Genomic DNA, 12,633 nt, shown 5'->3' on the forward strand with positions numbered 1-12,633 from the left:
TTTTTTTTTTTTTCCATTTTTTTTTTTTTTTGCAAGTCAAAGATTCAGAACATCCAGCAACAAGGTTCTTGGAGCACAAAACGCTTGATATGACAAGGTGTTTAGGAGTGTGTTTTAACATGTTTTTTATTAAAAACTTAAATAAAATTTTACTTGAAATTAATTTTTTTAAATTGTTTGGATATGTTGATGTTGAAAATAAATTTTAAAAAATAAAAAAGTATTATTTTAAATTTTTTCTAATAAAATATTTTAAAAAATAATTATTTTCAAACGTCTAGAAATAAAAAGCAGAGTTGCTGGTGGTTCTAAGGTTCTTATAAATGCGGCTTCAAGTGAAACCATCTGATATCAATGCTTGATGTTCACTTCGCCAAACTTGTTCTGGTACGAGGATTAGTCAACAAACTATGCACGGAATAGGAATTTTCATGTTTTCTTTTCTCTCGTAATTTCATTTCTCTATTCAACTGTCCCCTCCCCTCTGCTCGGCACCCTCAACCCTCCTGCATCCATCCATGCTATAGGATTTATTAATAGCACCATGAGGCAGAACCCTAACCATAGTTTTACACCATTTAATTGAAATTGCTCTTCTTAAGCTGTACAACCGTTACGGAGGCGGGGTGCCAAGGCTTCTTGAGGTAAAAACTAAGGTAGTTTTGCCAAACCAGCTGGCTCCTTTAATAACCGGGGAGATTGAGATCAAAGTATGCTTTCTTACTTCAACGCATATTACCTCACCAGTGAGTTGATCGTTGAATCGGTTGACTTGTACCCAGGTAGCTTCCTATCTTGACTCTCGAGTTTCTTTCACATGCAGAAAGACTTCCATCTACTTAAGTTTGAGCTGTTCATCGTGGATGTGGAAATGTTCTCACCGGTAGGCTCATATATTGGTCAGTTCCTGTTAAAAACAAATTGCAGGATATTGTCCATGACAAAATGGCTCTAGTATTATGGCAGAAGCTGAGCCTATTTCCACTCAGAAGTACATAATACAAGACACAGTAGAGTGCAACTGGAAGCCATAATGTACTCTCATTCATGAAGCCGCAAGAACAATTTTTTGTGTCAATTCTTGTCCAAAGGCATGTTATCTAGCTATCTATCCATCGGCAACGATACAAACACCACAAAATTGATGGAAGACAATTGGGGACAAGCAAGCAAATAATAGGGTTTGAATGAAAATTTGTCAGTTTCTCTTTCATGTAATGTAAACCATGTACAGAATTCTCGTTCATACAACGAGGAACTCCCTAAAGATGCTCTGATGCGTTTATTTTGGTAAAGAAATGGCCTGTTACAGCTTAGGAAGAAGAGTACCACAGTCAAACATGGAGGAATTACTACCAAAAAGTTAACCATTGGGTATATAGGCCTTCCATGATTAAAATGGCTCAGCCGAATGCATCATCCACATGCCTTCCTCCTTGTTCACCATCCCTCAAGTTGCCAGATGAACTTGATGCGCAGCAGATATGATCCTCTGGAAATTAAACTACTCACTTTAAGAAATATCAGAAGCAAGTCTTGGGATCCAATAACAAAATTCAATGATCAAGAATGCTTGAATGGAGCGGCTGAGCTGATGTATGTGTGCACATTTGTGAAACAATAATCCAGTTAACACAAATTGATCATCTTTGCCAGAGGATTTGTACTAATTGAAGGGTCATTCCAATCTTAGCGCAGCTGAGATAGGCTCGGTAGAACTGATAGCAAACAGTGCATCACATTCCCATATGATTCAACGATTCGGCAGTGTGAAGACAATTCTAATGCTCCAATCTCCTACCACTCATTGTCCAGCAAAATGTTATCGTCCTTCTAGCTTGTTTATCTCTGTGAATCAGAATCAGATTCTCTTTCACGGTGGTAAACATAAATAGAGCCGAACACCACTCTTCCAACCCTTCTATTTTTTCGTGTTCTTTTACTCATACCTCGCCTTCTTTCCTTCTCAACAATGGGTTTGGACATGGATAAACGATGAATCCATCCTAAAGGCAATAATGCTGCAAGGAACTGTATCAAAATTCCCACTGGCAGGCTTGAGTAATTACCAGATGTTATTCCAATCAGAGAAGCTAACCCAACGCCCAAGAACCCACTAACAATTGATGATAAACACAACGATGATGCCAAGAAAGAGGTAAGAGATCCTTCACAACCCTGTGGACATAAACTAGCCAATAGCATTGAAAAAGGAAGGAGCTTAAATTGTGCAAGTGTTTCTGCTAAACCCGAAAAACAACAGGCAAACACCTCATTGGGAATTCCCAATTTAAGATTGATCTGTCTCGCTAGAACAAGGTCCAGAAGAAGAGAACAGGCATATAAAAACTGGACTGCACCAACTAATTTCCTCATAGGCACTTCTTTCCAAAAGCGGTCATAGATTATAGTCGTGGAAAGAAGTATTAACTGACCAACTACGCGTGACATTCCAATAATTGAAGGATCAAGATGTAGACACTGAGTTTGATAGCAAAAGATGGAACCTGAGAGAACCGGGACCGTGGCAATAGAAGCTACAATCCAAGTGAGAGGGCAGGAGATGTTGTCATCGTTTAATGCAGTTTTAAGATCACTTATCTGCTTCCTAATATTCTCCCAAATTGATTTCTTCACAAGGTTGTGATCGGATGGTTCTGATAAACCAAGAGATTTCTCTCTCACTGTTGATGAAAATGCCAGTTGAAGAGATAGCAGAACTGAAAATACAAGGAACATGGTCTTGGGTGGTGTTTTCTGTAAGAAACAACCACCTAGCAAGTTGCCTAGGATTCCACCAACAGCTAACGCCATAAATGCATAAGACTGGAGGCCCCCAAGTCTCTTTTTTTTGCCGTATTCTGCAACGAGGGCATCCTTTGCTATTTCTGTGATAGAAGCGCCAAGATTACTGATAAGAATGCATGCCATAAGGATTCCAAGGGCTTCCCGTGCAACTGGGATCAATGCTAGTAGCCCCCAAGCTAGCACCTGCAAAAAGACTGAGAATTTCACTTCTGTCAACTTCTTTCATAAGCTAGATCAATCCACCAGATAAATTCATTAAAATTATTTGGGATGTGACAAACTTACTCCCATGATAACAATAGGCTTAGAATTGAGTTTTCAAATTTTCGAATTTTCAAATTTCCCTTATCTCTCATGATGGATCTGCACCTATTTTCTTCCCTTCAACAAAATCCCCACAATGTCTTCCAATAGACATCTGAGGGGTGGGGGGGTATCACCATTTGCTATACACCCTCAAGTTCTAGCATTCTTAAAGACTATACTTGATAACAAGAGATAGAATCTCGTCAAAGTCAGCCACTATGAAATCTAATCTGACAAATTAAGGTACCTCACCTTTTTATTGTCCATGCACAGAAGGCTTGGACATGGAAATTGATAAAAAGAATATTGCGGCATAACTACGTAGGGAAAAGAAAGGGAGGCAATTCAAGCAAAGGTCTGAATGCCAGAATCAAAGCCCAATAAAACTTAATCTAGCGTAATTTAGAAAACATATTCAAGTTCCAACAATAAGCTTAAAACATAAAAATTCAAAAAACTGTCTGTCAAAATGATTGATTAAGAGCAACTTAAACAGAAGCAACGAACACTGAAAAACATAAACTAGACAAAGCAGAGGAGATATAAGACAACCAACCTCCCACTAGAATATAAGGTATTCTACGGGCACCTCCAGTGTAAAGAGCATCAGAGAGGATTCCATAAAGAGGCTTAGCCACCATGGGAAAGTTACCAGAGTTTTGCAAAAGCTGCAACGTTGATGAATGCAAGTTGAGATTGTGAGCCATATGGAAGTTGAGAGCAAGCCAAGGAAAGCACCTAAAACCCTGCATCCAATACCCTAACCCACACAAAGCCAGCATCTGTTGGCTACCCAAATGGCCAAAACCTCTCTTTTCCTCGTATCCCCTGCTTACCTTACCTTTCTTAGGAGAAACTTGATCTGGGGCTATTAAAATAGAGCTAAAAGGATAAGACTTGGGCTTTGAAGGGTTGTTAATGGTGTTGGGGTTCTTCTTGTGAAAAGAGCATGGAACTGGTTTCAAGAGAGATAACTTGTTAGAAGAGAATATTTTTATTTTTGGGTTATCTGGAGACAACTTGGTAACTGGACTTTGACTGGCAATTGATAAAGGAAACATAATTCTTGATTACTAAGAGGTTAAGAAGTTACTAAGATTAATGTCCATGCAGTTTATAATGACTCAGTTTGTGAGTTGGAAACAAGAGGTGCAACACAAGCGAAAAACCCAGTTTAAGGTTGCTGAAAGAAGAAAGATGATGAAGCTTTCAAGGGAAGAGAGAAATCTAGAAGAGTGCAGGAAAGGGTTTTGAATATTGTAAGAATGCGTGATTCTAGGCAGGAAAGGGTTTTGAATCTTGTACGAATGCGTGATTCTAGGCAGCTTATGCCTGATGATGGCTTGATTTGTTCTGCTGTTTTTTTATTAACGGGGATTTGGTGGGCCCTTCTCTCTCCATCAATTACAAGGAGATAGGAGGATGACGAGTCCAAATTAGGCAGAATTTTAAGGGTCAAGACGGTGACATCGAAGAAGATGTACTCCAGGCTTATTAGAAAAAAGGTAGATGTTGTGTTTTATTCATAAATATATTAAAATAGGCAAAAGTATTTTTGAAATAGTTTAAAATGCAAAAACATCAGTTTCACCATAATTACCAACATGTTAACCAAACAGCTTCATCATCCTTGTCGAGCAAGCAAGCAGCTGCAGTCACCACGATACTCAGAGCAATATGCAGTGGTGCTCTATAAAAATCTCTGGCCTTGAAGAATCTCCTCTACCCCAGAACCAGACATGTTATGAAGTATAACTATTAGTCCTCATGCAAGAGCCACGAAACATCAACCTCTACTACAATTTCACCCTCGTCAAATATATCTTACTAGAGAAATAAAAACCATGGATGTCCTGTGATTAACTCGAAGTATTAGAAACAAGAGCAGATCACTTGATACTCCTTCATCAGACAACCTCCTGGCAGGACCCCTACAAAACATCCTCTTCAAAAGATCTATAACTGATGTTGAAACCGATTAGAAAACTTCATCAGGAATCCTCAAATCCTTTATCAAAATGGCGTTGGAAATCTCTTTCAATCGTTTTCCCATTAAACGGAGGAGACCTCGCCAACATAATACACATCACCACCCCAGCACTCCACGCATCCACTTTCTCATCATATTCATTCCCCAACAAAACCTCAGGCGCTCTATATTACGGTGACCCCACACCCCATTCACAGTCTTTCTCTTCCTAACAACCTTAGCGAATCCAAAATCCGCAAGCTTCACCCTGAATCTGCTGTCCGTTAAGATGTTTTTGGGCTTAATGTCCTGGTGAATTGCCCCGTTTATTTGGCAGTGATATAGATAGCTTTCATTAGTTGAGAAAAAAGGCATATGGCCTCACTTTATTTTAGAATACCCGTGTGGTTGATTGCTAGCTCGAAAATATCTTTGTTTTGGAAAAAATCGATTACCACAAGTCTAGCCTTTTGTTGATGGATTTCACTGTAAAAGAGTTACCGGTGAGGCGGGATTGGCAACTATTAACGGTGAAGGTATATATACGTGTGCGTGTGTGTGGAATCCAAGTCCTGGAGATTTTTTAAGATAATAATAAGTATTTAAACTTTCATGATTTTTATAATTGAGTTAATGATATTTAAACTATTTTCAGATAAGTATTCTAATTTTTTAAATTAGCAATCAATTGTTCTTTTTCTTTTTTTTTTGTGTTGGTGTTAACTTTTTTTCTGTACATCAAGCACCTACCTCTTAATCTTCAAACAACCATACTCAGTTCAATTTGTCCCAAAAGTCATCAACTAGTCATCCCTTCCATCAACAGTTCATCCATTCAAGTCACCAGTCCCTGAAGCACCGAGTAGAAGGAGCCCGGGAATCTTACCAAGAATCCTCACACTGTAAATCTCTTTTTGCATGACCTCTATCTTCACGTTGTATTCTCCCTTAAACATTAACAAAAAACTCCACTGGACACACTACTGCGCTCTGATATTTTCAATCCTGTAGCCCACAAGCCACCAAACCCTGCATAAGTTTGTAGACACAGTTTGTCCTGGGCAGCAGAATCTGATAGGCTTTTCCAGGGGGACGATTGAAATGTGTGGCGGAGCACTCCCTGGCTCGCATACAGCTTCTTCGCAATCTGTCACTGAATCATTCTGCATCAGCTATATCAAGATAGTGGGTATAAACATTGATCCTAGAAAGCAGAAGAGCATTCCAAACTCAATGCTATGTGTTGTCATGGTTAAATAACATAGCTAAAATTATTGTTTATATCTTTGACATTTATCCAGTTGTCTTGGCAGAGTAAAAAGACGTATCAGTTACAACTTCACCGCACTAGTTACATTCTCTTTCTAGCCTTCGTCATCTTCCTTATTTTCACAAGTCATAAGGCATAATTTCAACCCCCAATAGGTTAATTTTCTTCATATTCTCACTACAAAAGGAACAACAAAAAAGAAAAACCTAGAAATTAAGATATATCAATGCCTCTTTCATATTTTTTTTTAACACAAATAAAGACTTTATAAAAATAAAAAAACATTTATTTTTAAATTATATTACTAATGTATTTTTTATGGCATAAATTTAATTAACCAATTTCAATTATATTTATCTTTTAATTTATAGATTTTTCGGGTATAAATTTATCTTTTATTTATTTAGATAAATAAATTCAATAAATATAATTAAATGCATATCATTTTATATTGTAGAATATCTTAATCTTGTTTGCCTAAGCTATTCAAATTATCCTTTGAATTTTTTTATGTAAAAAAAACACATTAAAACAACTAACATACCTAATATTTTTTTTGATAAAAAAAAGTTCAATGGCTAGTTATATTTATGAATTGGCCACCTTTTCTTTATTTAGTGACATGGCCTTTGATTCTTGACCATTTAACATCATGAAGGGGATTTTTAACTTCGTTCCCTCTTTAAGTCCTCGCTCACATGACAATAATACAAAATGTTTCTCCAATGAAGTGTAGAAAGTCTTCATCAGGACATTGAAAATCAAGGCATCAAATCAAAATTTGTCTCCAATAGTGAATGAACTTCGGCTAGGGAAGCGACCTTGAAGTCTGGTTCTAGATCCAACTCGGTAAAATCAGCAGAACCGTACCTCCCTTTTTCATCAAGCAAGCATGTGAAGGCTCCGGCGCGCTTTCCGCAGGCCACCTGTACAAGCCATAAAATCAATCACCCATTGCTTAAGCAGTGGTCACACAATCAATCGACACAACTAAGAATAATTGTATCACATCAACCCTTCAGTCGTAGAAGCAATCGACGCAACTAAGAATAATTGTATCACATCAACCCTTCAGTCGTAGAAGCAAACTTCCATCCTTTTGATATAAGCATCAAAGACAGCACAATGTATCAAAAAAAAAACTTAAGAAGAATATCACTCACATCATCTTTGAGGCTGTCACCAACCATCATGACCTCATTGGGCTGGACATCCCAAGTTGAACAGATATGCAGCAGAGGAGCAGGATCTGGCTTATAAGGACGAAACTCCCTGCTTAATGCTGGAGAAAACACAATCTGCAGCAAAAACACATAGCATGGAAGATTAAAACATAATATTTCTGGTAGAACAATTAAAAAGGTTCCCAGTGCAAAGGGCAGACAATGCGGACACAAGCACATGTAAAACTGGGTCACATCTGAAGAGGTGTATTGGTTTTGCTGTTTGCTTAAAATTAGAAAAAGGTCCTTTTATAATTTTTTTCTGAAAAATGTAACAGAACTTTTTGGTGGCTATACACTAAAAGTGGGAGGAAGGACTGAAGAAAAAAGGGTTCTTTTCAGCAGAAGCTTTCTTTTCCTGCGTAAGCCTAAGCAAAATTACAAACCTTTTGCTCTTTGAAACAAAATGGTAAGAATTGAGCCAAGGGAGGTATCAGTTATTCGTGACAATAAGAGGCAAACCTTTGAGCAAGCATGTGAGGTGTCCAGGCTCAAGTGAGAGAAGAATCCAAGAATGATATATATGGATTGATAAAAAAAATAAGTATGATCTATACGTAAATTAAGGATTCAGGAAGCACATAAACAATCCTGAGGGACTTTTGTGGAGGGAGGGAGGGAGGGAGAGTGAAAACGTGGTTTTGAAGAAACAGTCAAATTGGACGCGGGAAAGGTTTATGCCGTGAAGCTCCCATTCCCTGATCTACAGTCCTGATGGACTTTGTATGGACTAGACAATGCATTTTGTTTGTAGACCCACACAGATTGAAGATGTTTAACCTGACAAATTCTGCTATAGCAATTCACTCTTTAAACGCCCATTTCAGGCATTGCACACTAAAATGTGATTGATCCGAGCATTCAAAGAAGATTGTGGAGCTATGGCAGAAATAATCTTCATGTTACATACACTCAAGAACCTTGATGCACTATACTAAATGTGTTTTAACTTACCTCAAAGCGTTGATGATAGAGATCTACTGCCTCCTTGACATTTCGCGTAATCAATCCCCTTCTGAAACAAGTAAAAGCTTTGTTATCATGACCATACAGGTGCCACATAATTTCTTTAGGAAAACATAGTGTGATTACAAGAGCTGCATTGTCTATGGCATAGTTGCAAGCAAAAGTCACGCATCAATTACATTCTGAATTTCACCTGACATGCAAAATCATATGAAATTCTGCTTTACCATTATTTCACTTGCACGCTTGGCAGTAAATTAAATTGTTTTTCTCAACTTTTCAACCCGTCACTCCAGATCATCACTTCACGAATAGACCAAGCAAGCACGCATTCTGTAGCAAATCTAACATGCACATATGCACTTGTAACATAAGATTAATCAAAACTCAATTTTAAACCCCAACCCACCATTTAAAAAAAAACAGTAAACGAATAATCCACCTTGTTGTGAGTAGTAAAATGGGAGATATAGATTCATTTTATAGCAACTCAAGCTACCCCAATGTAGTTCTTACATATAGCCATGATTAATAATATGGAACTAACTCACACATTTGAATGGTTAAAAAACAATTAGGTTATTCAATCACAAATAAACTAAATTCCTCAGCGCAAATGAAACACCAGTAATTGTATATTGAAACTTTTAGTACCTAATTTTCTTGGAATCAAGAAAGCCACAAAGCTCAGCTGCACCTGCAGCTCAGTAATTTCCCAAAAAAATCAGCAGGTGAATCCAAGTATGAAACGAATATACGACGCCGCATCGCTGCAATCCAATGACTCACCAGGCATGATTTGCAATCGCTCGCGACCTAGTCGCTCGAAATCAAGGATGATCTCATTAGCCTTTCGCTGCTCATCAGGGCTCCAACTCTCAATGAGATGCAAAATGTCGATGCCAGATGGATTTTCTTGTCTGATTCTGCGATACTCGGTTTCTCCTAGCACGGCCTTGTACATGGAGGAGAAATCAATGACGGGGACGGTTAAGGTTCCGTCCATGTCGAAAACGACACCTCTTAAGCGAGTTTTGGTTTTGGTGCACATAGCGGTGAGGTGAGAAAGAGGGAAGGGGTGAGGTTTTGGGTGTATGAAGGGGATGCATTTGAAGAGAAGGGAGGGCATCGTACGGTATTTTGGTGGGAGATATTTTGGTGGCAAGGGAGAGGGTACAGGTGATGAAGCTGTGGTGCGTTAGGGCACGTACTTCCATTAAAATTAACATGTGAAAACTTCTCATATGATTGTCCGAAGGTGGAGACCTTGTATTCATCATTTCATTCCTTGTATCCTTCAACCATTCATCACCAATTTCATCTCTTTATTTATTTATTTTTTGTGATTTCTATGTTTTTGTTTGAATTTATGTATGCCTTCTACTCAACAAATTTCTTATCGTCGCGTCTTTTGTCAAATTTTCGTTTAACTTGTTTTTAATTTTATCTTGTAAAATAAAGTTGGAGCTTATGTAGAAAAAAAAATTAGATAGACAGCAAATGCTTCCTCATGAATTAGATAATTTTTTTTGCAATGTAAAATTTTTTTGCTAAAGTGTTATTATTGCTTAAAAAAAAATCTAACGATGCAGTATCATAAAATAAGAACTAAAAAAAATAATAATCATAGTTCCTCACGAATCAAAATATAAAATTAAAAAAAAAATTTGAAAAGATAATCAAATGAAGGTATCAAAACCTACAAATAAAATGATGTAGATATGATAATCAAATAGAAAATAAGATAAAAAAAAATTAAAAAAATTAAATATTGAAGAATAAAATTTAAAAAAATAAACTTTTTAGAAGAAACTTAGGCCACCGAACAAACAAAGTTTCTTTTTTAAAACAAATAACTTTTAAAAATATAATTTAAAAAAAAAAATCAACTCTTGTAAACTTTTTAAATTCATAACCCTAAGTATTGGATAAACTAGAAATATTACATATGAAAAAACAACTATTTCAAAACTTGGCTCAACCTAATGGTTGAAGCATGACCGGGTCAGTTTTCAAAAGAAACTGAGGAATAATTAATTAAGTATAAGACTGTTAAGAACTCAAGTTGACTCATATTTCAATGAAATCCAGTCAAAACATGATCAAAACCCATTAACTACTTTTTTTCCTTTCAGAATAATATCATTTTGATTTTATATATATATAAAATAAAAGGACTTGGTTGGCCAACTCAAGTTAACTCACTAAACTCGTGATTTGATCAATGTCCCAAATCGACACTTGAGTAGAACTTATAAACAATAAAAAAAAAACTAAAAGACTAAATCTCAATAATTGCAATGTTGAGTGATGAAAAAAAAGATAAAAAAATAGCAATTAAAAAAATAAAAACCTCATTTGAAAAAAAAAAGGACAAACAAAAATATTGAATCAATGGGAATTTTTTTTAAAAAAAATCAAATTAACAAATGAACTAGAAAAATAAAGAATACCAATTTCCAACATACAAAATGATGATAGATAAAAATTAAAAAAATAATAAAAAATAACCAAATCCAACCTAGTCCGCCCATTGGAATTTTCCTAACATGAACTATGAGACTATATCATAATATAAAAGTTTATCATAAAAAAATAACAATGTAAAAGTCATAACTAACCAAAATAATTAGGGACAAATTTTTTAAAAATAAAGGATTTAAAAAGATAAAGAAACAAATTTGATGCAAAAATAAAATAAAACCAAATTACAAGAGGTGAAATTGAAAAACAATTTCAATATAGAAAAAAACAAGAACAACTAAAAATAATAATTAAAAGAATGAGAGTTATATTTGATATAAAAATAAAATATCAATGAATGAAATTCAAATATAATTCAATTCAATAAAGGATTCAAAACTAAATACATTACAATTAAAAAAATAAAAATCAGATCTCATTTAAAAATCAAGTGCAAATTGATGAATTTGAAAGGAAAAAAACTTGATAAATGATTTAAGACCCAATATACCATGATTAAGAGAATGACGATCAAATTTGATATAAAAAATCAATTATGAAGGGATAAATTTGAAAAGAAATTAACTCAATAAAATATTTAAAGCTAAATAAATTACAATAAAAAAATAAAAATCTAATTTAACTTAACAAACAAATAGTTAGATTTTTTTTTTTACAATAAGTAACACGATATCCCACAAGGAGAGAGGGGAAAAAAGGAGGGAGAAAAAAACCCTTGGTTGGAGCTCCTTCACATACTGCATTGTCACATGTGCTTGCCCATTGTGCTTTGAATTGCGAGACGTATTAAACACGGCCCTAAAAGTTAACGTTCAATATTGTTTTAGAGTTGTATGCACCACCTAAAAGGAGGGTGTGACACTAACTATTTTTTAATATAAACAATAATGTGCGTGTGTGTGTTCAAACAATATTAAAATGACAAAAACACCGATAACCTCCACCTCATATTAGTAACAAGATTATATTAAAATGATGAAAACACCCCCACTTGCAACTTTATTTTTTCTCGAAACTTAGGGGTAATTTTGTATTTTACTTCTTTCCTTCTAAAGATAAGGGTGTGACTTCACTATTTTAACTTTTTTAAAAAAACAAAAGAAACCTCCATCTAAAGATTAAAAAATTATGCCCTAAAAGGCAAATTATTATTTACACTATAGTAAAAAAAATAAATTATTATTTTTTCAATCATTTTTTAACTGCAAAATATATCCCATTAAAAAGACAATTTTATTCTCAATTGTATATTTAACTATTTTTTTGGCAAGAATAATTGTGATTTTACATTGTTTCATTCCATAATAATATGTGTCTTGATGAATAGTAAAAAAAATGAGCTATTTTTTTTTTATGCCTTGAGATCAAAAAATCAAAAAGAAAAAAAATTTCAATAAATTTTCAAATCTAGAAAGAATGTTTGTAGAATTGAAAATTTAAAAATTTCAAAAGAAAAGCTTTATCCTGAAAAAATTCCATAATTCAAAATCAAAATATTGATTTTTTATTTTTTTTAATTTAAAGATTTTTTATGATCGTACATTAAAGTAAAGGTTTTATCTCACTATCTTATTTTTTTTCACGGGAACTTAATATTTGTTTAATTT

The 12,633-nt window shown here is 34.9% G+C and overlaps 2 protein-coding genes and 1 long non-coding RNA gene across 3 annotated transcripts; 1 reads left to right on the forward strand and 2 right to left on the reverse strand.

The window, feature by feature from the left end:
* The first annotated feature begins 638 nt into the window (after nucleotides 1–638).
* Nucleotides 639–1,316, forward strand: LOC105119460 (uncharacterized). The gene is made up of 2 exons (XR_841137.1): nucleotides 639–782; nucleotides 928–1,316. It is a non-coding gene; the product is annotated as an uncharacterized LOC105119460 (long non-coding RNA).
* Nucleotides 779–4,379, reverse strand: LOC105119459 (probable folate-biopterin transporter 8, chloroplastic). Its single transcript, XM_011017600.1, has 2 exons — nucleotides 3,671–4,379; nucleotides 779–3,002 (listed from the first exon to the last, which is right to left on the reverse strand). The coding sequence occupies exons 1-2, from the start codon at nucleotides 4,173–4,175 to the stop codon at nucleotides 1,843–1,845; spliced, it is 1,665 nt and encodes a 554-aa protein (XP_011015902.1). The 5' UTR covers nucleotides 4,176–4,379; the 3' UTR covers nucleotides 779–1,842.
* Nucleotides 4,380–6,917: 2,538 nt separating this feature from the next.
* Nucleotides 6,918–9,813, reverse strand: LOC105119461 (haloacid dehalogenase-like hydrolase domain-containing protein At2g33255). Its single transcript, XM_011017601.1, has 5 exons — nucleotides 9,332–9,813; nucleotides 9,197–9,239; nucleotides 8,531–8,591; nucleotides 7,517–7,651; nucleotides 6,918–7,279 (listed from the first exon to the last, which is right to left on the reverse strand). The coding sequence occupies exons 1-5, from the start codon at nucleotides 9,669–9,671 to the stop codon at nucleotides 7,115–7,117; spliced, it is 744 nt and encodes a 247-aa protein (XP_011015903.1). The 5' UTR covers nucleotides 9,672–9,813; the 3' UTR covers nucleotides 6,918–7,114.
* Between the last annotated feature and the right edge of the window lie 2,820 nt (nucleotides 9,814–12,633).

Source organism: Populus euphratica, unplaced genomic scaffold (genome assembly GCF_000495115.2).
Source record: "Populus euphratica unplaced genomic scaffold, PopEup_1.0 scaffold2971.1, whole genome shotgun sequence".
Lineage (NCBI taxonomy): Eukaryota > Viridiplantae > Streptophyta > Magnoliopsida > Malpighiales > Salicaceae > Populus > Populus euphratica.

Excerpts from the sequence above, each read along its gene's own strand:
- LOC105119459 (XM_011017600.1), bottom strand. The coding sequence starts at position 4,175 with ATGTTTCCTTTATCAATTGCCAGTCAAAGTCCAGTTACCAAGTTGTCT. Across the intron at positions 3,003-3,670 it reads ACCTTATATTCTAGTGGGAG|TCTTTTTGCAGGTGCTAGCT; the intron begins GTTGGTTGTCTT and ends TGAAATTCTCAG.
- LOC105119461 (XM_011017601.1), bottom strand. The coding sequence starts at position 9,671 with ATGCCCTCCCTTCTCTTCAAATGCATCCCCTTCATACACCCAAAACCT. Across the intron at positions 9,240-9,331 it reads GCGATTGCAAATCATGCCTG|GTGCAGCTGAGCTTTGTGGC; the intron begins GTGAGTCATTGG and ends ACTGAGCTGCAG. Across the intron at positions 7,652-8,530 it reads TCTATCATCAACGCTTTGAG|ATTGTGTTTTCTCCAGCATT; the intron begins GTAAGTTAAAAC and ends TTTTTGCTGCAG.